The 27,645-nt window shown below is 31.7% G+C and overlaps 1 protein-coding gene and 1 long non-coding RNA gene across 4 annotated transcripts; both read right to left on the reverse strand.

Annotated features, from left to right (window-relative positions):
- Positions 1-3,455: 3,455 nt before the first annotated feature.
- On the reverse strand, positions 3,456-27,119 carry LOC132746810 (baculoviral IAP repeat-containing protein 8-like). 3 transcript variants are annotated; one of them, XM_060736063.1, is made up of 9 exons: positions 26,975-27,119; positions 25,969-26,776; positions 25,272-25,423; positions 24,825-24,858; positions 7,300-7,428; positions 6,779-6,954; positions 6,263-6,437; positions 5,245-5,349; positions 3,460-4,881 (listed from the first exon to the last, which is right to left on the reverse strand). In XM_060736063.1, the coding sequence occupies exons 2-9, from the start codon at positions 26,327-26,329 to the stop codon at positions 4,700-4,702; spliced, it is 1,314 nt and encodes a 437-aa protein (XP_060592046.1). In that variant the 5' UTR covers positions 26,330-26,776; positions 26,975-27,119; the 3' UTR covers positions 3,460-4,699. The 3 variants fall into 3 exon arrangements, with proteins under 3 accessions (XP_060592048.1, XP_060592046.1, XP_060592047.1); XM_060736065.1 differs by lacking the exons at positions 5,245-5,349; positions 6,263-6,437; positions 6,779-6,954; positions 7,300-7,428 and adding exons at positions 21,806-21,910; positions 22,762-22,939; positions 23,356-23,531 and having other exon boundaries at positions 3,456-4,881; XM_060736064.1 differs by lacking the exons at positions 3,460-4,881; positions 5,245-5,349; positions 6,263-6,437; positions 6,779-6,954; positions 7,300-7,428 and adding exons at positions 17,989-21,327; positions 21,806-21,910; positions 22,762-22,939; positions 23,356-23,531 and having other exon boundaries at positions 26,975-27,116.
- On the reverse strand, positions 7,473-11,493 carry LOC132746811 (uncharacterized). The gene is made up of 4 exons (XR_009628036.1): positions 10,591-11,493; positions 9,358-10,155; positions 8,706-8,829; positions 7,473-8,283 (listed from the first exon to the last, which is right to left on the reverse strand). It is a non-coding gene; the product is annotated as an uncharacterized LOC132746811 (long non-coding RNA).
- Positions 27,120-27,645: the final 526 nt, after the last annotated feature.

The raw sequence follows: 27,645 nt of genomic DNA on the forward strand, positions 1-27,645 counted from the left end.
ATTAAATACTGCTAGTAGTTTGTCCTGCGAATGCCGGACAAGGTTTTTTCTACTTTTAGCTCAGACGTTCATTTTGTGCATTGAACCAGAACGTGCCAGCCATATGCACAAAAAGATCTTATACTGATCACCCCTGAACTCTGTTCAATTTTTTCTGTATATATCTATAGTGGCTATTATGTGTAGCGAGCGGGACATGCAGAACGTGCCGCACAACTAGGGATGGTACTGATGAATCTGTTAAGTAATGTCGAAATCTTGCCAGCTGTTTAACCTGTGACAGGTGGAAAAGGTTTATTTATTCTTAGCACTCGTGGCCATTTTGGACAGCAAAGCAAAACGTGTAGGCGATATGCACAACTTGTCATAGTACTAATTACTACTCTGAAGTTGCATTAAAATACCACCAGCAGTTTGGCCTGTGAAAGCCGAAAAGATTTGGCTATTTATAGCTGTTGTTGCCATTTTGTTCAGCGAAGCGGAACATTCCGGCGATATGCTCAAGTACGTTTGGTACTGATCACTCCTGTGAAGACTGGTTGTAATTTCTCCTGTTTAAGGCGGCAAGTTTAATGACAGACATACAGACAGGAGGAGAAGGCAAAAACAAAATGTATCCCAATAATTTTGGGAGACATACTTAAATAATTATGGAGATTAGAATTATATTGGAATAAAACTACGGTATACAAAAATGTTGTTAAATACTTCAATGTTTAAAAGTTGAGCACATCGACTTTTTCAAAATTGATTATTTCCGCAAAATATAAAGACACAGACAGCAGTATTAATCAGTTTGATGAGTTTGCAAATCTGTTTCGTTTGAGACTGATATAAACAGAAACTAGAACTCCGCGAGTCGGATGTGTCGCCATGTGAACAATATCGTTTAGGAGAAATGGCCAGGACAAAAATGAAATACGAAAACTAACAAAGGGCAATAGCTCAAAAAATAATAAGTGCAGAGCAGCAGTTTCTATGCATTGCACTTCTTATCAATAAGATCTATCATTCTATGAAGTTTCAAGTCCATATCTTTTATAATTTATGAGTAATGGCCTGGACAAAAATAAAATATGAAAATATATAAAGGGTAATAACTCAAAAAAAGAAATGCAGAGTACCGGTTCTTGTACACTGCACTTTTTCTTAATGAGATCTATCATCCTAAGAAGTTTCATGTCTATAGCTTTCATACTTGAGGAGAAATGACCTGGTTAAAATAAAGTATGAAAATTAACAAAGGGCAATAACTCAAAAAATAAGAAATGCAGAGTACCGGTTCTTGTGCACTGCACTTCTTCTTAATGAGATCTATCATCCTATGAAGTTTCAAGTCCATAGCTTATATACTTTTGGAGAAATGGCCCGGACAAAGATAAAGTATGAAAATTAACAAAGGGCAAAAACTCAAAAAATATGAAATGTAGAGTACCTGTTCCTGTGCACTGCATTTCTTCTTGATGAGATCTATCATCCTATGAAGTTTCAAGTCCATAGCTGTTACACATTAGGAGAAATGGCCCAGACAAAAATAAAGTATGAAAATTAACAAAGGGCAATAACTCAAAAAAATAAGAAATGCAGAGTACCGGTTCTTATGCACTTCACTTCTTCTTAATGAGATCTATCATCATATGAAGTTTCAAGTCCATAGCTTATATACTTTCGGAGAAATGGTCCGGACAAAAATAAAGTATGAAAATTAACAAAGGGCAAAAACTCAAAAAATAAGAAATGCAGAGTATCTGTTCTTGTGCACTGCACTTCTTCTTAATGAGATCTATTATCCTATGAAGTTTCAAATCCATGGCTTTTATACATTAGGAGAAATGGCCCGGACAAAAATAAAGTATGAAAATTAACAAAGGACAATAACTCAAAAATTAGGAAGTGCAGAGTACCAGTTCTTGTGCACTGCACTTCTTCTTAATGAGATCTATCATCCTATGAAGTGTCAAGTCCATAGCTTTTTTAGTTGAAGAGAAATGGTCCGGACAAAATTAAAGTATGAAAATTTACAAAGGGCAATAACTCAAAAATTAAAAAGTGCAGAGTAGCGGTCCTTGTGCACTGCACTTCGTATTATTGAAAGAAGCATGCATACCAAGTTTGAAGTCAATCCAACTTAAAATGACTGAGTTATGCTCCGGACAAGCTTTAGGGGACGCCGACGCCGACAACGACGCAGACGCCGACGCCGACACCGCCGACGCCGCCGACAAAAGTAATCCCTATATGTCGCCTTTTTCAATGCGACACAATAAAACGACAGATCTCTCGCTGTTTTTTTTGTTCAATAAATAACAATTCAGAATACGAAAGAAGATAAAAAAGAATATTTTTTTACCATGATTGAACTGACAAATATTCCGATCCGAACCGCAAAAATATGTCAGATATTTTATCTTGCATATCCTGCCATATTCCAATATATTTTATACTCTTTACACAATTAAACAATTTTCCATGGTAATCTATGACTATTTTCTTACAACAGCTTATGAAGTTAACGTTAAAATAACGTGAGCCTAAGAGTGCCATTGTACAGCATGCGACTCATTTAACACCCCAATGCCAGATGCCAGATAAAATGCCCGGCATGGGTAAAACTAACGGAAACGCCAGTCTGAAATGCAAGAAAGGATAGTCTGATATGCAAGAAGTTTGCCTGCTAACTAGCAAGTGGTCAGCTGTATCAAGTTTTCACCAATATCTCAATGAAAATATGCATATCAGGGGGTACTTGTAATGTTTATCTAAGTTGTGGAAACCTGTCATTGTCATATTTAACAGTGTTAGTACACTGTGTAATAAAACAGACCGAAAATAACAAAATGACGTTTTCACCGTCAAAGAATAATTTAGAAATAACAGACCCGGAAGTCACATTGAATTTGTGTGACCTATATTCCGAACGATTTTTCATTATCAAATTTCAAAAGACCTGTCAAAGTTTCATTCATTTGCTTTGCTATTGAAAGTCTACCTATGTCTGACGTATATAGGACAAAAGAACGACGTAAATGCTGTATCTGTTAAAAAGTTAATTGAACATACACAAAAAGAAAATGAAAAGAATTTATAATACGAACAATCATTAACAAATATCAGAAGTGCTGCCTTTATTTATATTTAATATCACAGACAGTTGAAAATAATTATTATGAGCTATTGATGATTTTCTTTAGAAGCCGAGTTACACAAAGATTGTTTTAACAAAGATATATATTCCAATTTTGATTTACTGGCTTATTACAGTTGAATTAAACACATGGCAAAATTATTTTAATACATTGTATCAATGTTAGTAATTAAGTTTGTCACTTAAAAGAAAAACTTTACTGCTTTTAGTATATTTCAAAGATTTCACATTGTTAAACAGTAGTTGTAAATTAGTATAGTAGATTGATATAATATGCAGCAACGGTATGTAACACCTGTGATATATTAAGTAAAAACGTATAGCTATATAAATATTTATTTACAAATGTATATAAATATTAGTACACAAATGTAGTAGACGTTTTGGTAAGTTAAACGTAACAATACAGATAATGTTTTAATTATAGGCAGATCAAACAGTTGAATAAAGCAAAATAATGTAATAACATAAACTACTAATAAACTACATATCATAAATATATCATAATAGAATGTAGCAAAAATGAACAATACACACACAAAAAACAACAAAAAACAACGTGTTGCTATAATTGAACGTCACATGCAATTTTACAATAATTGTAATAATAGCAACAGTTTCAATAATAATAAATATAATGTACATGTATTGTGCAGCACCATTTTAAAATTACTAGAATTAGGATTTCTCTCTTAATATAATTCGGTCTGCCTTTGCCTCAATATTAAAAGAAAATGATGTTTTTACGGGATAGCATTGACATTACAAGTAGTGTAGGAATAAAATACAAATCGCATGTAAATGTATATACGTTTAAGTATGTAACATAATGTCTTATATCGAAAATGAAAGTACAAGACAATTGTTACTACTTCTAAAAGAATTTGAACTATTTACGAAAGTAAGTAGACGAAAAAAAACCCTAGTATATATATATTGGTCATACATGTAGATGCTTCAACAATTATGATTTACGCATGAGGTCTTCCAGAAAAAAAATGACGTCATCCATGCTCCAATATTGCACCATTTATTTATTTCCATTTAAAGGTTATATAAAGTTGTAATGTAACTATCAAATTAATATACATTTTATATACTCATGAATTAAAGCAATCATTGTTTTGACACATGTTTTGCAATTTTAATACATGGTATATATATACATATTACAGCAGGCATTGTTTTGTCAGAATTTGTCTTACACTAGCAATTGTTCTGATACCTATTTGTCTTATACTAAATATGTCCTTATCTTCTGTCGAATCTGTCTGTCACACACAGGACACTGAGTGAAAAGTATAGACAATGAAGCCATTTCAACATGACAATGATTGAATACCTCCAATTATCGTCATGATTCAATATTGCACTTTTGTTTATTTCCTTGGAAGTGTTTTAGAATAACCATGAGGCACTACATGTTTCCATTTCATGACACGTCAACCAGCGGCAAGTCGTGCAATGTCTGGACTGTTTAATGCACTTCAAATCTAAATTACAGTTTAAAAATATGTTTATTACACTATAAATTGTTCTGACACAGTGTTTGTCTTACACTAAGTATGTCCTTATTTTCTGTCTGTCACACACAGGACACTGCGTGAATAGTGTAGCGCACTCCATGCACACTCGGTGATGAGTGCACGGGAGGAATAAACAATTAACATTGTTTTTACCACATGTCATGCAGGTGTCAAAGCTTTTAAGACGTTGGTTTTCTTCAAGAGGAGTTTCTGAAATGTTCAAGATTTGAAGAGTTCAGTTCTTGAAGTGTATATGTATCAATATACATATAATATTATAATTAAAGATGTTTACATTGTAAATTATTATGCTACATATTTCTATTTAGACATATTACATTTAGACATACAAATTCCTATGATAAAAGTACTAGTAAATGATGACATACGAACAAAACGTGTCATGTATCCGTTCATTAAACAGGACCAGGCAAATCAATTTAATTCAGAGAGAGAGAGATAAATCACCTTTGGATTGGTTTGGCATACATATTTTCAATGATTTTGATTTATGTTATATTTCTTTGTAAAAAGAAGAAGAAAACAAATCGTTCTAAGTTTACTAATTCATACCTTGATGACGCTTCTCCAACTGGCGAGCTATCTCCTTACTTAGTTTTCTTTCTTTAACAACTTCTACCATGTCAATCAACTCTTCAATAGTTGGTGTGATAGTTCCTGTGATTTAAAACGATTTAATTCTCATGAAAAAGGATACATCAAGATTGAATGATATACAAAGCGAACAAAATTTCAGTATAAACGATGCAAACAATTGATATGAGTATTGGATGCGTAAACAAATTTGGAAATACATAATATACATAAATGTTTTAAGGAATCACATATACATGATGTAAGCTTATATTCCGTCATTATCATACTCATTCATAAATAACAAACTCCTCATGTTTATGATTGCCTAACATCTGACAGAAAATTTTATTAATGTGCTTATAATTTTCCTCTTCTTTTGATGTACCTGAATATAAAATGGACACATATTAATTTGAAAGTTTTATATTTATCAAGAGCATTTTTTTGTCTGCATCATCCGTCTAGAGTATTCATAACTTTTAACATCAATCTACATTGTATATAACATCTCAAATAAAGGTATAGCATGGTAAAATGTGAATATTTTGATCTAGGTTAGCAAATAATATCATGATCGCTATTAACAGGACTGTCAATTACCTTATAAATACAAGACAGATAAAACTTATGACATTTCTTCACTTGAAGGTTGTTAAAGCACTCAAATATCATACGTTCTACTGTTAAGTTTAAATGCCATGATTAAGCAATAAGAGTATTAGTGTATACAGATTTATTTAATGTAATGGATATATGTTAAAAAGTCTTTACTTGACTGTGTGATATAGATATTATGTTTTCATTCTTAAGTTCAAGAACAACACAAAATAAATTATTTTCGTGTTAAGAGTAAAATTAAATTATCAAAATGTTAATATTTCTTTTTTGATATTATTGAAAGCATTCACAAACACATACTTTAGTTCAATGCTTCCCATGGATTTTATCAAATGTGCAAGACCTAATCAATATATAATCAATTTAAAAAATTTACCCATATTCCTTAAATCATCTACAGCTTCATTTACGTCAGCAGTGTCATATCCCATTTCTAGACACGTGGTTTTGTGTTCTTCTAGCGCAGCTCTTAATACTGGATCTCTAAGTATCATCTGAGTCATTGCTCCTTGTAGATCCTCACTACCAACACTTTCATTATTCGTTGGTCCCTAAAATGTAAACATACTCACACGTCAGAATCACACGTATATGCCGATTGTTTCCTTATTTGCAAACAATGTTGACGGTAACTACAATATAATAAGTTTATAATAGACATTCTGAATGACTTGCATGACATCAGTCATTAGGAACACAATTTGAAAGGCTCTAAAGTGGCATTATAACCACAGAAAGAAAGCACCAATGGGTTTTATGGTTATAAATGATACATTTTTATTACAATCACTATAAAGAAATGAAGCGTATAATCTTTGAGAAACGATACACCTTATGTTAAAATGATAAACCCTCTAAAGCACTTTGAATAGTAACAAAACCATACACGGACCTCCTGATTATACGCTGAAGAAGCTAAGAGAAGAGCTATAAAGTCCTCGCCTTTCCTTTCCCTTGCATATGGGCATGTTGGGAACCAACGGCAATGCTCAGTCCACGGGACGTCTTCAGCATCCCAGCGCTTTAACCCTCCATCACAACTGAAGCATCGTACAAGATCTTCAACACCTGTTGGTACCAAAAACAATAGAGAAAACAAACAAAAAACACGTATAACAATAGTTAAATACAGCAAATCAATGCAAAGTTCATAGAGATTTAAGAACACATTAAGTACTATAATTTACATATACTTAATTGACCGGATATTAAAACTTTCTTGTTCGACATATCTCTGCTCTCTTAAATACAGAATCCTTTTAAATGCTTCACATAACCAATGTAAAAGATTACAAAAGGCATGTATTAAGGTCTTTTGACCTCAGTGGAGCTTCTTTTAGGAAGTAAAAGTTATAATTTTAACTGAAGTCGTAAATGAAGTCATAGAACAGAAGAGCAAGAGAAATATTTTACCTATGTAAAATAGCCCAGCATCTGCTAAATCTTCTGGTCTTTGAGACAGATGACTCGGCCAGCCAGTAAATGTAGAGAGACGGGATTCATAAGACTGATACTTTGGATGTCGACACTGAGTAGCGGAATCTACAGGAATAGAAGGCATTACAATCAAAATTTTATAATATAGGACATACAACATTTTTTTTCGATTAAACTTGACTTAACGTATTATATTTCCTTCCTTTTGACATTTAATGCATAAGGTAGTGTTATTTCTTTATGTATTTAGTAGCACGTATTGTTCCTTAAGCTTTAAAACATCCTAATGTTTCTGTTTTTACACGTGCTATACTCAATTTTTTTCACTTTTATTGTGAAAACTTCCGTCTTAACTTAAGCCGAAGAAGGAAATTATTACATTTGTTTTGAGATTTTTATATATGTACATTACTTTTATGTAAATTGTTTGTTTGGTTCTATTCTTATGCACAAACTCGCATTATTATTGCATGCACTTAAAAACTGATTTACATGAAAGTGGGCGTCCTCGACCGAGAAGTTTAAGATCCCAATCGCTGTTGTGCCGAATCACATCATGGACATTGAATTCTTTGGAATATTGTTACTCTTTATAAGCTCCTAAAACATTCAATACAAGTTTGTCTTTTTTGGACACTGGTTCAATAATTTGGAGACGTTAAGGACGCTGATTTATAATCACTTGCTCTTCACCGCTTTGATTTTGAGTTCCGTCAGATGCTTTTGATTCTTTCTTGTTAACAAGCTATCCAGCTAGCTTACGGAACGCAGGTGGTTCTATTCAGGTGCCCGCTCTTACCTGAAATAATGCACGAAGTGGCATTCGGGGTCCTCCTTCACTAGTACAGATGGTAAATTGCTAAATGTCGGTGTGACTTAAATAGCAACGCAACAAAACACAAAAAAAACCCCAGATATTACTTACTTCCTTGAATTTTTTGTGGTTTCTGACAGCTAGCCCTAAAATCAAAACGTAAAATAACATATAAGTAACAGACGTAACAATAGCATTGTTATTGACAAAAAGGATTATTCAATTACATGTTGTTTGTTTAATGCATTGTCAGAATTATGGCATGTGATTTTAGACGTACAATGAATATTTAGTAAAATACAATATGACCATGAATATATTATTGATATTCCGAAATAAATGATTACCCATTTTGCAAAACAATTCTTATATCGGACACCATAGACATTTGAACTTCATTTGTTTTAGAATAAAAATTGACACATCAGATATGATCATCAAAGAGATAATATATCAATTTTATTTAGTTTGAAGAGGTATAATAAATATCTAGTATGTTAACGTATCTTCCTTTGTATATAGGTTAATGAGATTGTGTCATTTTTTTATTGATATGTTTATATTGTACCTTTATGGAAGGAGGTACAGACAATTTCCAGAATTTCTGACGTGTTCCAGCAAAGGATCATCACGATCTGTAAAGTCCTTTAGGCCTATGCCACAACTGAAACATCGCACTAGATCTCCTTCATCTTAAATAAAAATAAAAATTGAAAGTAAATTAAGTTGAAATTTAAGAATATTCAACTCTTAATCATTTTAACCTCTTCGTCTTCAGATGACATACAATAAGACAATATAAATAGCTTGATGTGACTTGATGGGTATTGAAAACGGATTCAAGTAAAGATCGTTCAGACCTGAATTGCATTTAAGTAATATATACAACGGCAAATATTTGGATATAAAGTAAAACTTTTGCATAAAAATCGGTCTTTCTTATCATTTAATTTATGATTTTGACATTGCTTAAAGTACGGCGATTTTTTTAGCAGTATCCTGTAAATATACATTGACTACATTTATTGTTTCAGCAATATTTATAACAGTAGCAGTGATATCTTTATAGAAATCATATAGAACTATAAATTAAACTACCCACAGGGTTTGTATGAACCAGGAAAATTTGTTATAATTCAGATGATGAGGAATGATATGTCTACTACTCGTTATCGTTTTATTAAAATCATTCTATGGTTTCATGTATGTGATAAATATACTTGTAAAGAAGAATCCTGCGTTGCAAAGACAAACTGGATCAGGATTTGAACGAGTCCATCTAGCAAAGGATCTAAGTCTTTCACCGTACTCAGCATACATAGGATGTCTGGCTTGGTGAGTTAGTCTTACGGTAGCTCCGGTCACTCCATTATGTAAAGATGGTAGCCTTTTAAACGGGTTTAAACATCCATCTCTGACAAAAGGTATCTCCGAGTTCATGGAGTACTTATGTGCATGAGTTGGAAACGAGGGTCCGTTTGAAAAGGCAATTTCACTCCTGTCTTCACTTGCTTGCTCAGAGGAAACCTGTTGCGGATACTCATTTCTAGGAAGAACACAAGCAATAGTATTTAGTCAATTCAAGTTATGTTAACATAGAGTCATTTTTTTTAACTCATAATATAATATTCAATAAAAACTGTCGCACTTGTTTTGTTAGCCCCGTACTACACATTTTAAATTCAGCAATGTCTGGGAAAGTTAAATATCCCCTCTGCCAAGTGTTCTTTTATTCAGCATTACGTTTGAAGCGTCGTTCACACTTGTGTACAAATGAGTGGAGTATTCCGCACATATGTCGCTTGCAATCATTTGTCTCGAATTTGTCTCTGCTTTCAATTCAGAACGAGACAAGCATTTTGCTCCGTTAGAACGTTTTCTTAACTGACATCTCTTTTTATAAAGTACAATGAGGTCTGATTTTGATGCAAACTTATAATTTATGATTTTAGTACAATTCCATTCCATTTTTTCTGTTCCAGGGTAAGCTGTATATTTTGGTCATTCGTTTGACATATCTGAAATAAAAAGAATTTGAAAGTAACAAAATTTGAATTAACATATTAAAGATGGCTGTAATGCGCATTTCCTAATATAATCTGGGACGGAAGAGTATCTTTCTGTCCAAGATATAATAAAGAATAATATCACACTTTGGGAATGTCTAAAAGTCATTGAAAAAATCTCTAACACTTATTTGAGATAACAGATATGAAAACCTAAGACAAAAGCGCTAAATTAAGACTTATGAACAAACACTTTATTCGAATGATTGTACCCTAAATTCTGATTATAATAATTAGGCAAAGTGTACATTTACCTATATCAAAACAAAAGAAGAAATAAAATATTTAGTCTAAATTATATGAATGTTCAAAGCGATACGTATAGCCTAAAATCAATTAATACGATTATGCGATTCAATTAATGTTTCACAATATAAATAGTTTAACCTAATTTTGCGTCAATAGTAGTCCATACAATAACTTAAAAATTTTATCGATCTTCTTCGAACTTAACAATGCAAATCACTTACTTTCCTCCTACACTCAGCTGTTTGTTTGTTTACTAAATTTATTGCGCGTGTCAGTTTCTATATTTATATAATGATTATTAGATCAAACAAACACTGATCTGTTCTTTTTTTTAGCTGCTCTAAATCTTGTTTTTCCTTATTCATATCTATCTAATAAAACAGAAGCAGGTAGTATGTTATGAACATAGGTTTATCTCATGAAGAGAATCAACAAACTAAAATAGGGCAGATAAACAAGATACAAATACACGTAGTTGCATTTTGAAACGGGATTGATCTATCGTGAATATATTATGATTGTATGTACATTTAAAAAAAATACAATTCATTTCTTAAAACAAGTATTATTTATCATAACTTAGATATATTATGGAATGTCATTTGAAGACGACAATCCGGATAACAAGATCAGCTGTAGACGTCCAGACGCATCTACTCCGTTATTACGAGGGGATTTTAATACATTTGTAGACTGTGCATATAACTTTCTTTTTAGGCAAATGTAATTCTTAAAAATAACATGACTGGAAACGGCAATTTAATATACACTTGTACATGAAATTTCAATCGCGTATGACAAACTGTCTGTATATGAGGGCGCATAAGGCAATGCCATCCGACTGTGACCGCCCAAGATCACGATGGTGTTTTCTGACGTCAGCGACGTCACTGGACGTTACTTAGATTTCTGATGTGTTGTACATCGCTTATAGTCCAAAAGTAGCGTCCGTTACGTTCAATACATTTCTGATGTCGATAAATCAACTGATTAATAATGTTTTCGTACCATTTTGAAACATTTTGATAATTTATCTATTTTAATGGAAAAAAAATATTAAAAAATATTTAAAAATCCACTGTAAAATTAAAATATTACAATTTATGATTTAGGAGTGTAAAACAACATAATTTGACTAGTGTGATTATTTAAAAAAAAATGCAATATAATAAAATAATCGTATTAAGTCTGAAATAAACAAGAAATTAGATAAGAATATAAAATCTAAAAATAATTGGGGTACATAAAATTTTTATATCATTTTTTTATGCTTTTCAGTGGATTACTGATATATCCGTGAATATTATATTTGATAATTTCACAGTAAAAATTATCAAAATATAATTTCACTCTTTTCAATGACGAAACTACTTTTTTCAAGATTTTCCCCATGTGATACCTCAATTTTATTTTTGCTGGCAATTCTGACAATGTCAGGTTGTTTAAAGAAAAGCAAAGCTGAAATTGATAAATAACTTATATGTCAAAAGTAATAAAAAGAAGAAAACTTACTTCTATTCATTCAAATTCCAATCACCAAATTTCGTCTCTATTTTTTTTTCATTTTTACAGTCTGAAAAACACATTCCTTCCACATGCAAAACTGCTCTTGATGACATTTGGGCATATTAAAGTATCCTACGAGCAATAACTGCCGTATGCTTTATGAAAACTTGAAAAGCAATGACAGCCATCCCCGTAGAATATGTAAACAACCCAGCGTTCCTGAGCCAGCTTTTGAAGTTTTCCATTTTCGTAGCTGCTTTTTGAATGATTTCACATCAGTCAACTCTTATTTTTTGTCTGTTACAATCCTCAAATAAGTTTTCTTTCTTTTAAAAAGATGTATGACTAACAAATCCAAATGATATCCCTCTGAATCAAACACAATTATTTTCCTCCCGTGAAATACACAAAAATGGCTGCCGGTTACATTTAACAAAGCCAGGTCTAATATAAATTCGCTGTAAGTAACGAAAATATGGATGGATGGTTGGACTTTTTCTCCTACAAGAATTGTTTGTTTTTATTTTTAAAACAAGCGATCATTCATATTTTTTTAATAAAATGAATAATATCACCGTCATTTAACGTCGATTGTCGAACTAATTTTTCAGCTCAAGACTTCTTGTATTTAATGAGAAATTCCGACTAAATGGGGCTCTCAATGGGGAAAACAGATTTTAATATTAACGTTAATGTTATGGAAACTTCGTTTTAAATTGTTTTTAAGCATAAAATAAAAAGAAAATTTGTTTGTTTGTTTTGTAAGATGTAATTTTATTTTTCATCTCGTGAACTTTAAAAACAATATTCTCACTCGTAATTACGCCACTCGTGAGAATACTGTTTTTAAAGCCCACTCGATGAAATAAAATTTCATCTTACACACAAACAAACAAATATTCTCTATTTATTACGCTCAAGACATCCAGCGTTTTATTACAATTTTAATCGTTCCCTGTAATACAATCTTTTTCTTTTAAATATAAATTTTACCTTACCACTTTAAAAGAGTAATATGCACGGTGCCTACACTCAAATCGGCACTCTCCTACAACTCCCTAACTGTCACACGGCGATCAATTCCTAACACTTCCTTGCTTCCTCCCTGATCATGAGTCGTCCTGAATACTTTCTCGCACTTCAGAGAAATGTTTATGCCATTTAAAAACAAGCTCACGGCTATAAGATGTCTAACCTCGACTTTTTTGCAACATTTTATAAGTGTCAGTCGGTTTTTTCCTTGTTAAAAATGTTATAATTGCCCTGGTTTCCAGCTTATCTTGGGACATCATTTCTGACGTCAATTCTGTTGATGCTCTTACAGCGAAAATGTTGTTTATTCAAACGCCAAAGTCAAACAGACGTCATATTTTCAGGTAAAGTCGTAATAACGTCATACATTACCTTTCCGGATTTTTAAGTGTTTATCTTATTGAGAAAGTAGTATGTTTACACACTTAATAATAAGTTCATTCTGGGGGCTGGCGCGTTACCATCTTTATGAAAATGGCTGGCGCAATTTTCAATCTGAATTTTCATTGTTTTGAAAAGGAGTAACAACGCTATCAGTTGATACAATTTACATGATTTAATGAAAAATTTCTGAAATGAAAAAATGAGGACATTAGTCTACGAATATATTGAACGCCCCTCGTATATTTAATAATAAAAAATGACCGAAAATAAGAAGAATACTTTGCCATCAAATAATTGATTTAAACAATAAACAAATGAAACATGTGAGAATAAGTGTTTATTTATGAAGCATATGTTAAATCTATAGATTTTTACATACTATACAATGAATCAAATGGCGTTTAATTAATTTACCCAAATTTAAAGTGACAATATGCTTGTTTTTTCGATGGAGAGTTGAATAAGATATATATTTCTAGAGATTTGCTATTATTCTAATGATAATTGATAATAAAAAACGTGTATGATACAATATTAAATGTACCACAATACCCATGTTTTCTTAAAAAAAAACAACAACAAAAAACAACAACAACAACAACAACAAAAGCGTTACCGACTTATTTCTGGTCGCTTATAATGAAATATTCTGTTGGTCCAATGGATTATTGACTAAGTTTTCATAGTAAAATATAAAATTGAACGCAATTTTGGCAAAACATCAAGTCTTTAACTTTATTTTTACCTATTCACTAACCATTTATACCTGGATTAGCATAATGTCAGTTTAAGAAGCATGTCGCATTTATATGTTGGGTTTGTTTTTTATTCCAATGGTGGATAAACTGTTACGTAACTAGTTAACCTCTTAATTAACTAGTTAGGTATCAGGTTAACTAGTTACGTAACTAGTTAACCTCTTAATTAACTAGTTAGGTATCAGGTTATCTGGTGGCAGAAATATGCCACCATACTATTATAATAATAAGATATATATAATTTTTAGTATCTCTATTTATTATTACAGGTGACACTAATACTTTTGTTATATTAATAAATTTTCATTATAAACAATTTAATTTTCGTAAAATTTGATTTAGATAGCATAAGAACATTGATATAAAAATAATAATAAAATATAGAAATATCAGTTAATTACGCAACGTACTTCGTTAGGAGTAATCCGGTACGTACCGGGACCAGAGTTTAGCTAGATTTGCAAAAAAGATCAATTATTACATAAAAACAATAAAATTTACATAGTGTTTAGTATATTTGGATAGTTAAATCTTTATACTATACACTCACAATATTAACATGTTCTTTCCTACTTTAAAACAAATTCATATGTAATATGATTCTTGTTAACAAAAAATCCTTTGACATAGATGATTCATGAAAGTTTTTGTCGAAGCCAAGATATATAACTGAAGTCAAATGACAAAAGAACAGTATAATTTCTCTATTTATCTAAAAACATAAATAAGTATACTTATTTATTCACCTTCATAAAAAAGAAAACAAGAAAAAATATGGACTGCTATAACCTAAAATATTATCAAGGATGAGAAAAACTGCCTTATTTATCGTTGAATATCACAGATACAGAAGAATTTATGGCAAATAACAATAACACAAAAAGACGAGCTGGATAAACGATAAAAATATTTCGTTCTATATAACTGTGATTATAATTTAAAACCACAATACATTTTATGAATAATTTACAAAGTGCTCAATGATTAAATTTCTTTAAAAAATGTATCACACTTTGATGATTTAAAAAAGATATAAATACAAACACCAACAATAGTTGATACACGCCATGAGGGAATTTTTTTACAAATGGATACGTGTATGATTGTTAAGTGTATTTATAAACATGAACATTGTTTGATTGAATATTGAATCTGGTATATTAAACCTTTATTAATCAATAGGTTACGTGTATGATTAGGTTCCGATAAATTTGGCAATTAAGCTGTAATCATTTTAAAATTTGACTAGCTATTTACAAAATTATTGTTCATTCGTTCCCAAACCCTTTGTTACGTGTTGTTTCGACAGGAAAATGTATTAAATTAAATATTTATTCAAATATTGTATTACTGGTTAACGCCTATTATACTGACGAAAAGGCGGATTAATTTCTTCAATACATTATATAATAACAAATCTTTCACATTGTAGAATAACAAGTGTTTCCTTTCAATTTTCAATTAGTTGCTTTTAGACTTTTGCATTTATTGATATCTTAGAAATACATAACTAACTATAAAACAATTAAATATTTGATGTTGTAGAGATACATACAGTATTATAGCTACAATATATTACTAGAGTATACCTGAGAGTCGAATGTTTATTTACAAATCTGCCTACACACGGACGCACACAGGCAAACACTCACGCACACACAGAGAAGTAAAAACAGTACGAAAAATTGGCACACAGCAGCCGGTACTCGAAACACGGGTCTCTAGATTGCCGGTTCTATATGCTAACCACTACACCATAGCGGCCGTTGCAAATCAACCGTGCTAATTGTCTTTTTATTGTGAGACAATCATCTTTATAACCAGAGGGGCAATCTATTTATAGCCAAATTTACCGCTGACGCTGCCTATATACATAATAATACATATATACGTTAGTTAGTATTGGTTTTAAAATCCCATGACATTAAACAATATGTACAACAACATTTCAATTAAAAGACGGAAACGGCACTTATGTAGTTAATATTATAGATTTAATATCTACAAGTATATAAACATTTTAGTAATTGAAATAATGTCTAAATGGCAAATTTCATTTCTACATTTACTTGTGAAGGAAGACCTCAGATGCAAATCCTTGCATAAAAGACGCTTTTCACATAACAATTATGTCTCCCCTGGCCGCCAATTTTGGAGTCACTCTAAATATATCATATAAACAAGAGGGCCATGATGGCCCTAGATCGCTCACCTGAATTATCAAACTCATCCAAACAATTACCTAGACAAGCATTCTGACCAAGTCTCATGACAGGTGAGTCAAAAATGTGACCACTACAGTGTTGACAAGGATTATCCATATTTGAGCAGTGCGACCTAGTTTTTTACCCAGGTGACACATATTCAAACTTGACCTAGAAATCATCAAAACAAACTTTCAGACCAATTTCTAGGATACTTGGATCAAAATAGTAGCAACTAGAGTGTTAACAAGATTTTTCTATTTTTAGCTCCGGTGACCTAGTTTCACATGCGATTTCGAACTCATCCAAGCAATTACCTAGACAAACATCCTGACCAAGTTTGATGATAATTGAGTCGAAAATGTGACCACTAGAATGTTAACAAGGTTTTTCCATATTTGGGCGGTGTGACCTAGTTTTTCATCCAAGATGACCCATGTTCGATCTTGACTTAGAAATCATCAAAACAAACTTTCAGACCAATTAACAGAATATTTGGATCACAACAGTAGCCACTAGAGTGTTAACAAGATTTTTCTATTTTTAGCTCCTGTGACCTAGTTTTTCATCCGAGATGTCCCATGTTCAATTTATTCCCAGCAATGACCTAGACAAGTTTCCTGACCAAGTTTGATGACAATTGAGTCAAAATTGTGACCACTAGAGTGTTAACAAGGTTTTTCTATTTTTAGCTCCTGTGACCTAGTTTTTCATCCGAGATGACCCATGTTCGAACTCATCCGAGCTATCACCTAGACAAGCATCTTGACCAAGTTTGATGATGATTGATGCAAAAATGTGACCGCTAGAGTGTTAACAAGGTTTTTCTATTTTTAGCTCCGGTGACCTACTTTTTCATCTGAGATGACCCATGTTCGAACTCATCCGAGCTATCAACTAGATAAGCATCCTGACCAAGTTTGATGATGATTGATGCAAAAATGTGACCGCTAGAGTGTTAACAAGGTTTTTCTATTTATAGCTCCGGTGACCTAGTTTTTCATCCGAGATGACCCATATTCGAACTCATCCGAGCTATTATCTAAACAAGCATCCTGACAAAGTTTGATGATGATTGGGTCAAAAATGTGACCACTAGAGTGTTCACAAGGTTTTTCTATTTTTAGCTCCTGTGACCTAGTTTTTCATCAGAGATGACCCATGTTCGAACTCATCCAAGCAATTGACTAGACAAGCATTCTGACCAAGTTTGATGATGATTGGTTCAAAAATGTGACCACTAGAGTGTTCACAAGGTTTTTCTATTTATAGCTCCTGTGACCTACTTTTTCATCCGAGATGACCCATGTTCGAACTCATCCAAGCTATCACCTAGACAAACATCCTGACCAAGTTTGATGATGATTGGGTCAAAAATGTGACCTCTAGAGTGTTCACAAGGTTTTTCTATTTTTAGCTCTTGTGACCTAGTTTTTCATCCGAGATGACCCATGTTCGAACTCATCCGAGCTTTCAACTAGATAAGCATCCTGACCAAGTTTGATGATGATTGAGGCAAAAATGCGACCGCTAGAGTGTTCACAAGCAATTGTGGACGGCCGGACGGACGACGGACGACGGACGACGGACATTCACCGATCCTAAAAGCTCACCCTGAGCAAGCTCAGGTGAGCTAAAAATCGCTCATAATCCAATCATTTCCAAGAAAACTGATAAAAACCTTTTACATATGATCTTAAGATTTAAAATAGATAAATTTTATTTTAACCATTTTCATATTTTGTTCATGGAACATATTGGAACATGGGAATATGCACCATATTATTAAGTTCATTTACCAGACTCAATCAAAGATTAAACATTTAATGTTTTTTTTTAAGTAAAATATGTTTCTTATTACATGGTACACTTAACTCAATTACATATAAACATACATACAAAAACATGTGTACATAGAAAATACATATATTGGCAGTATTGGAGGGATTTCTAAAGATAACTATTTTTACATTGTTTAAATATACAGTAAGTAAGTAAGCAAATTCTTTATTAAAGTGACATGTGTTATACGTATATACATACACAAAAATACACAAAGATGAACGCCCGGCCCATAGGACCTTTAATTCACTTTAACAAAAGATCATAATCTGAGCACGTGATATAGTTTTTAACACGTTATTTACATAATAGTAAATTCATATCAATACATGTTATGCATTTACGGACAGTTCAATTTTACGATATGACATACAATTATCAATAATTAATTAATCATGTATTGATCTATGATATAATAAGTCTCTCCTTAACAGATATGCTTGTACAATAAATTTAATAACTTTATTTTGATGGTTGTTTACGAGGTAAAATAGTATACATATAGGATGAATTGTGTATATATAACCGAAACTGTAAGGACTGTTTCCCTTTAACATAGTAAGTTCTTAAGAACACTAAGTAATACTTTCACTGCGGATATAGTACATTTAATTGAATTATTTGCAATGTATACATATATGAATATTGTGACACATTCATTTTATTACCCGAGCAGCAATCTATGTATAGCTACTTTTACCGTTGATGCTGCCTATATACATAATAATACATGTATATACGTTAGTAAGTATTGATTAAAATCCCTTGACATTTTACAATATGTTCAACAACATTTCAATTAAAAGACGGAAACGGCATTAATGTAGTTAGTATTATAGATTACAAGTATAATTATATACGTTTCAGTAATTAAAATAATGTATAAATGGCGACTTTCTAGATTAAGTAGTGCAGGAAGACCTCAGCAGCAACTCATTGCATTTAAACGCTTTGCACATTACACTTATGTCTCCCCTGGCCGCAATATAGGAGTCATTTTAAATATATCATTAAAAATCTATCATAACCCTATCAATTTTATGAAAACTGATAAAAAATCTTTTACATAAGATCTAAAGATCTAGATAAATTAAAGTTTAACCATTTTCATAAATAATAGTTTAACCATTTTCATATTCTGTTCATGGCGGCATATTTGAACATTGGAATATGGAACACTGCCTTCAGACTCAAACAAAGATTTTAAACTTAATGACTTCTTTATAAAGATACGTAAAATATCATTAGACATGTTTCTTATTAATTGGTGCACTTAACTTATTTACATATAAACATATATAAACAAAACATATATACATAGATACATAGGATACATATATTGCCAGTGATGGAGGGATTTCTAATAATAATAATAACTATTTTTACATTATTTAGATATACAAACATGATGAATTGTGTCTATATTAACGATATTGTAAGGACTTGTTATCCTTTATCATCATAAGTCCTTACAATGACCCAGACAGAGCACTCAGTAATACTTTTCCAACGGATATAGCAGTTAAATTATTTGTAATGAGTAAGTGTATATTACAATGATCATGAACGTATTAACATCATGTTATGCATCGAAAATGATCTCACATGTCAATTGCTACTACTATTGAAATATTCAAGAATTATTTTAAAAATAACAATAACTGCAATAAAAAGACCCCTGTTAACTGGCGACAAACATAAAAGTTGAATAACAAATGCTAGCAATAATGATATGTTCATGTACATGCAAATTACTACTATAAAATAACAACACCAATATCATAAACATCACTCAGCATATGTGGCATGTTTAACTCAGAATGAAATAATTGCCCTTCATCGAAACAAAATATAAAGAGTCACACCAAACATGCAATGTTAATTTAATCGTTTGTTTTTGTATGGTTACAAGTTGTAAAATGATGATGAAAGTATTAACATCAGCAGCAGCAAAGTAATGCGTATCAGTAATTAAAGGGAACTGTAAGCTGCAAATACCTGATATGATAACAGTCCCTTAGCACGTGTGGCATGTTTTTCTCAGAATGAAAAAAATGCCATGTACATGTCACTCTTCATCGAAACAAAATATAAAGAGTAACACCAAACATGTAAGGTAATTCTAAACGTTTGTATGTGTATGGTTACTTGTTGTTGTATGAAAAGATTTGCAACAAGTTGTTTATCTGAAGATATACTGTGCTCATCTTTGAGCTTAGGTAAAGCCTGTATTATGAAAAAAAAAGACAAATGACAAGCTTAAAGTTATACGCCTCCCAACTGATATACATGTATATACAATATGAATTTTAAAACCACTATATAGAATACTGAGTATATACAATACAAATCAACTCATATTAAGCAGTGTAATTCAAATGAAAATTTGGTAAACTTAAAACATAAAAATTAATATGATTTATGAGTTGCGGCATAGCCGATTGGATAACGCTTCTAAGGATCGCAAGTCGCATGGGGGTTCAAAATCGGTCATATGCAAACCGTTGAGCAAGAAACTTTTCAATCAACTGACAGCTCCCTACACAACTAAAATAATTTCTGTATAAACCAAATATGATTCATTTCAATAGTTACTACTTATTGATGCACCAAAGCCTCTAGGAAGAAATCTTGAGCAATGATCTGATTTTAGAATCACTTTCGACACAAAGAATCCATTTCAACATTGACAATGATTGTATACCTCCAATTATCGTCATGATTCAATATTGCTCTTTTGTGTATATCCCTGGAAGAGTCTTAGAATAACCGTTTTGCACTACATGTTTACATTGCATGATATGCAACAAGCTGTCAGTGCAATTTCTGGACTGTGTGATGCACTTCAAATCTAAATTACAGTAGAAATTGTCGTGACATAGTATTTGTCTTACACTAGAACTTGTTCTGACACGGTATTTGTATTACCCTAGAAATTGTTCTGACACAGTGTTTGCCTTACACTAAGTACGTCCGTATCTTCTGTCGAATCTGTCTGTCACACACAGGACACTGAGTGAAAAGTGAAGCGCACTCCATGCATACTCTGTGATGCGTGCACGGGAGGAATAAACAATTAACATTGTTTTTACCACATGTCATGCAGGTGACAAAGCTTTTAAGTCTTTGGTTTTCTTCAAGAGGTGTTTCTGAAGTATTCAACATTTGAAGTTTTCAACATTTGTTCCATATTAAAAGCTATCAATATTTGAATTGATCCATATTTGAAGTCTTTCAAACAATATTATATTCTATTGACTGATGGAAGAGAATAGTTTTTATAAAGAATATGAATATTATGCATATCAACACAAAGTGATTTCAAGATAAGATAATATACTAATTGAAGGTGTTTTCAATGTTAATATATGTAATGCGATATGTTTCAATATATATTTAAATTAGACAGAAAAATCCTATAATAAAAATACGCATAAATGATGAATAACGAACAAAAATGTTATGTATCCAATTCATTTATCCTGAACAGGCAAATCAGTTTAATTTAGAGAGTAATCACCTTTGGATTGGTTAAAACATATCCATATTTTCAATGATTTTGTTTAAAGTTATGTTTTTATTTTGTAAAAAGAAGGAAAAATCCGTAATAAATTTACTAAATCATACCTTGTTGACGCTTCTCCAATTGGCGAGCTATCTCCTTACTTTGTTTCCTTTCTTTAACAACTTCTACCATGTCAATCAACTCTTCAATAGTTGGTGTGATAGTTCCTGTAATTTAAAACGATTTAATTCTAATAAAAAGGATACATAAAGATTGAATGATATACAAAACGAAACTAATGGCAGTAAGAACGATTTAAACGATTACTGAATGCGTCAAAAAATTTGGAAATACATAATATACATAAATGTTTTAATGGAATCAAATGTAAGCTAGTATTACGCCATTATTATTCTTAATCATAAATTTCAATCTTTCAATGCTATACATTGTTATGAATGGGTTTAAAACCCTTCTCTTTTAATGTATTAGGCATATATTAATTTGAAAGTTTTGATTTTAAAATATCAAGAACAATTTATATATCTGCATCACCCATTTTGCAGTATTCTTAACTTTCAACATCAATCTACACTGTATTTAGCGCCTCAAATAAAGCTATTACGTGTTAAAATTTTAATATTTTGATCTAGATTAATTTACCAAATAAAATATGGTTGTCACAATGACGGTCATTTATCTTGTTAATACAAGACAGACCAAAATTATGACCTTTCTTTTCTTTCAGCGAAACTTTTCCGACTTGTAAAACATTTGGAAACACATTATTGTTAAGTTAAATGCCACCCTTAAGCAATTAGGGTTATTTAAAGTAAAGAATATATGTTCTTGACTGTGTCATATAGATATCACTAAATGTTTGCATTCTAAAGTTCAAGAACAAAACAAAACAAAACATCTTCATGTTACATAGCACAATTAAATCATCTAAATGTTATAAACTTTATTGATATTATTTAAAAGCATTCAAAAACACATAGTTCAGTACTTCCAATGCATTTAATCCAATGTGTAAGCACAAATCAATATAATATTATGATTTATCTAACAAATTTACCCATATTCCTTAAATCATCCACAGCTTCATTTACGTCAGCAATGTCATATCCCATTTCTAGACACGTGGTTTTGTGTTCCTCTAGCGCAGCTCTTAATACAGGATCTCTAAGTGTCATCTGATCCATTGCTCCTTGAAGATCCTCACTACCAACACTTTCTTCATTATTCGTTGGTCCCTAAAATGTTAACATATCAAAACGTCAGAATTAATAGATCTATGCATTAAAATTACAAACACATTTGATGAGGTTTGTTAAATTTTCTTCTTTATTGCAAGCGTTAAATATGTCACAGCGAGGTGATTTTAATGAAGCTTCTTTTTCAAGTCTTAGTGAATTGCAGAATTATAATCATCATCTAGGGCCAGAATATGAATGCTACAAAAATTGCATTACAAAGGTTCCATTTACACCACAGAAAGAAGACATGTATAGTTAGTATTCATACTTTTATGTGTTTTTCAAATATGATATTTTTCAATATTAATCAAATTTAGGAGAATTGATGCCTAAGCGCTTTAAGTAACATACGCCTAAAATAAATTGATTAACACTCTTAAGCACTTTGAAAAGTAATACAATCAAAAACGGACCTCCTGATTATACGCTGAAGAAGCTAAGACAAGAGCTATAAAGTCCTCGCCTTTTCTTTCCCTTGCATATGGGCATGTAGGGAACCAACGACAATGCTCAGTCCACGGGACGTCTTCAGCATCCCAGCGCTTTAACCCTCCATCACAACTGAAGCATCGTACAAGATCTTCAACACCTGTTGGTACCAAAAAACAATAGAGAAAACAAAAAACATGCACGTATAACAATAGTTAAATACAGAAAATCAATGCAAAGTTTATAGAGATTAAAGAACACATTAAGTACTATAATTTACATATACTAAATTGACCAGATGTTAAAACTGTCTTGTTCGACATATCTCTGCTCTCTTCAAAACAAAATCCTTTTAAATGCTTCACATGACCTATGTAAAAGATTACAAAAGGCATGTAGTTAGGTTTTTGACCCAAGCGGAGCTTCTTTAAGAAAGTTAAAGTTATCATTTTAACTGAAATCGTACAAGGACATAAAACAGAAGAGAAAGATAAATATTTTAAATATTTTACCTATATAAAATAGCCCAGCATCTGCTAAATCTTCTGGTCTTTGAGACAGTTGACTCGGGCCAGCCAGTAAATAGAGAGACGGGAATTCATAAGACTGAATACTTTGGATTGTCGACACTGAAGTAGCGGAATCTACAGGAATAGAAGGCTATTACAATCAAAATTTTATAATTATAGGACATACAACATTTCTTTATTCGATTAAACCTGACAAAACGTATTATAATTTTTCCTTTCCTTTTGGCATTTAATGCAAAAGGTCGTGTTGTTTCTTTATGTATCAGTAGCACGTATTGTTCCTTAAAGCTTTAGAAAATCCTAATGTTTCTGTTTCCACAGTGCTATACTCAACCTTTTTTCACTTTAATTGTGTTAACTTCCGTCTTTAACTTAAGGCGAAGAAGGAAATTTATTACATTTGTTTTGAGATTTTTATATATGTACATTAATTTTATGTATATTGTTTGTTTGGTTCTATTCTTTTGAACAAACTCGCATTATTACTGCATGCACTTAAAAACTGATTTACATGAAAGTGGGCGTCCTCGACTGAGAAGTTTAAGTTCCCAATCGCTGTTGTGCCGAATCACATCATGGACATTGAATTCTTTGGAATATTGTTACTCTTTATAAGCTCCTAAAATTTGTCTTTTTTGGACACTGGTTCAATAATTTGGAGACGTTAAGGACGCTGATTTTAAATCACTTGGTCTTCACCGCTTTAATTTTGAGTTTCTTCAGATGCTTTTGATTCTTTCTTGTTAGCAAGCTATCCAGCCAGCTTACGGAACGCAGGTGGTTCTATTCAGGTGCCTGCTCTTACCTTAAATAATTCACGAAAGGGGCATTCGGGGTCCTCCTTCACCAGTACAGATGGAAAATTGCTAAATGTCGGTGTGACTTAAATAGCAACAAAACACAAAAAACCAGATATTACTTACTTCCTTGAATTCTTTGTTGTTCCTGACAGCTAGCCTTAAAATCAAAATGTAAAATAACATATAAGTAACAGACGTAACAATAGCATTGTTATTGACAAAAGAGGATTATTCAATTACATCTTTTAATGCATTGTCAGAATTATGCCAAGTGATTTAAGACGTACATTAAATATTTAGTAAAATACAATATAACAATGAATATATAATTGATATTCAGAAAATAAATGATTACATGTTTTGCCAAATATCGGACACCATAGACATTTGAACTTTATTTGTTTTTGAATAAAAATTGACACATCAGATATGATTCATCAAAGAGATAATATATCAATTTTATTTAGTTTCCAGAGGTAGAATAAATAACTAGTATGTTAACTTATCTTCCTTTGTGTATAGGTTGTTGAGATTTTGTCATTATTTTTTATTGATATGTTTACATTGTACCTTTATGGAAGCTAATGTTTCTGTTCCAAGATGTTCAAGGAGGTACAGACAATTTCCAGAATGTCTGACGTGTTCCCGCAAAGGATCATCACGATCTGTAAAGTCCTTTAAGCCTATCCCACAACTGAAACATCGCACTAGATCCCCTTCATCTGAAAAAAAAAGAATATTGAAGTAAATCTGCTTTTATTTTGCGACGACTGTCACAAAATTTAAGAATATTCAACTCTTAATCAGAACCTCTTCGTCTTCATACAGTGACATACAATAAGACGAATTTAAGAGCTTTATGTGAACTGATGAGTATTGAAAACGTTTTCAAGTAAAGATAGCTTAGACTTGAATTGCACTGAAGTAATACTTAAATTGCAGTGATTTGTGTATGAATTAAAATTATTGCACACAAATCAGTTTTTCTTGATCATTTAATTTATGATTGAGACATTGCTTACAGTACAATGATTTTAGAGCAGTATGCTGTAAAAATACATTACCCACATAAGAATATCAGCAATACTTATAACAGCAGTGATATCTATATAGAATTCATATAGACATATTAATTTAGCAAGACTACACCCAACTTTTTTTATAAGACAGAAAATTTGTTATCATTCAGATGATTAGGAATGATATATCAATTATTCGTTATCGTTTAAATAAAATAATTCTAGGGTTTCACATGTGTTAAAAATACTTGTAAAGAAGAATCCTGCATCGCAAAGACAAACTGGATCAGGGTTTGTTCGAGTCCATCTAGCAAATGATCTAAGTCTTTCACCGTAATCAGCATACATAGGATGTCTGGCTTGGTGCGTTAGTCCTAGGGTAGCTCCGGTCACTCCATAATGTGGAGATGGTAACCTAGCTGGGTCTCTTTCAGGCGGGTTTGAAAATCCATCCCTGACATAATAAGTCTCAGAGTTCATGGAATATCCGTTTACATGACTTGGAAACGAGGCTCCGTTTGAAAAGGCAATTTCACTCCTGTCTTCACTTGCTTGGTCAGCGGAAACCTGTTGTGGAAATTCGTTTCCAGGACGATGGAAAGCAGCCATGATGATATATAGTCAATTTAAGTTATGCTTGTAAATAGTTGTTTTATTATTTAATTCATTTTATTAATAAAAAAAGAATATTGCACTTGTTTTGTTAGCCCCGTACTACAGATTTTGAATTCAGAAATGTCTGGAAAAGTTACATATCCCCTCTGTCAAGTGTTCTTTTATTTAGCATTACGTGAGAACCGTCGTTCACACTGGTGTACAAATGGCTCGAATATGCCTCACAGATGTCCCGTGCAATTATTTGTCTATAATTTCTCACTGCTTTCCATTCAGTACGAGACAAGCATTTTGTACCATAAAAACATTTTCTTAATTGACATCGTTTTTTGTAAAATGCAATGAGTTCTGATTTTGATAAATACTTAGCGTTCATAAACTTAGTGCAATTCCATTTCATTGTAATGAGCGTACCAGGCCAACAAAGCTCTGTTGAAATATCTGAAAATTAACAATAAAATATAACTGAATTTAAACCAAAAATGTATTACTTTTGGTAAACAGAAGTATTTTTTGTCAGGAATCTAGACATATATGTTTACGTACAAAATTAATTTATACTGTTAAACGATGCACATTTAAGCATATTTGATAAATGATCATAAAAAAATTAAACAGCAAAATATAAATATACATGACCTTGTTGTACAATCCTAATTTGCTGTTACCGCCGCAATATTTGCAATAAATGACATTTAAGCACACATATTGATTGTTTTTAGCAACGAAAAAAAATCTTTAACCGTAATAAATATATAATGCACCCGGCAAATACTCTTATAAGTTGAAGTTTATTTCCCCAAACAAACACTGTTTGTAAATTGCTGTAAACAAATGCCACAAAAGAACTTTATCAATGTTTTTTTGAACTTCTGAATTCAACACTATGGTAAACATGTTTATAAATATTTTACGCACTAAAGTAAATAGTTTAACTCACTTGGCTATTGATGAAATGCATTTGAAGCAAAAGTATCGAAAAAAGTTATGCTTTTACTAAAATTGATTAACTAGCATTGATGCATAGACAATTTAACGATTTAAGAGTGAATTTATATATAAAACGAATCTACGTTCTACTTACTTAAATAGGGCAGACGATTCAATATCTTTGTACACAGCTTACACACAAATAAATGACCTGATTTAGTTTCAGTATGTATTCCTTTATACATTATTAATATTTCACCAAGTAATCTGCATATATTTCCCTTTTAATAATCACAAATTGATTTAGTTTAATTTAAAAAAGACTCCCTTCATCCGTTCACACAAACTATAAATCGACAGAATTTAGAGCTAATGTTTAC

This window comes from Ruditapes philippinarum, unplaced genomic scaffold, assembly GCF_026571515.1.
Source record: "Ruditapes philippinarum isolate M1 unplaced genomic scaffold, ASM2657151v2 ctg1392_1_1_1_1, whole genome shotgun sequence".
In the NCBI taxonomy this organism is placed as follows: Eukaryota; Metazoa; Mollusca; class Bivalvia; order Venerida; family Veneridae; genus Ruditapes; species Ruditapes philippinarum.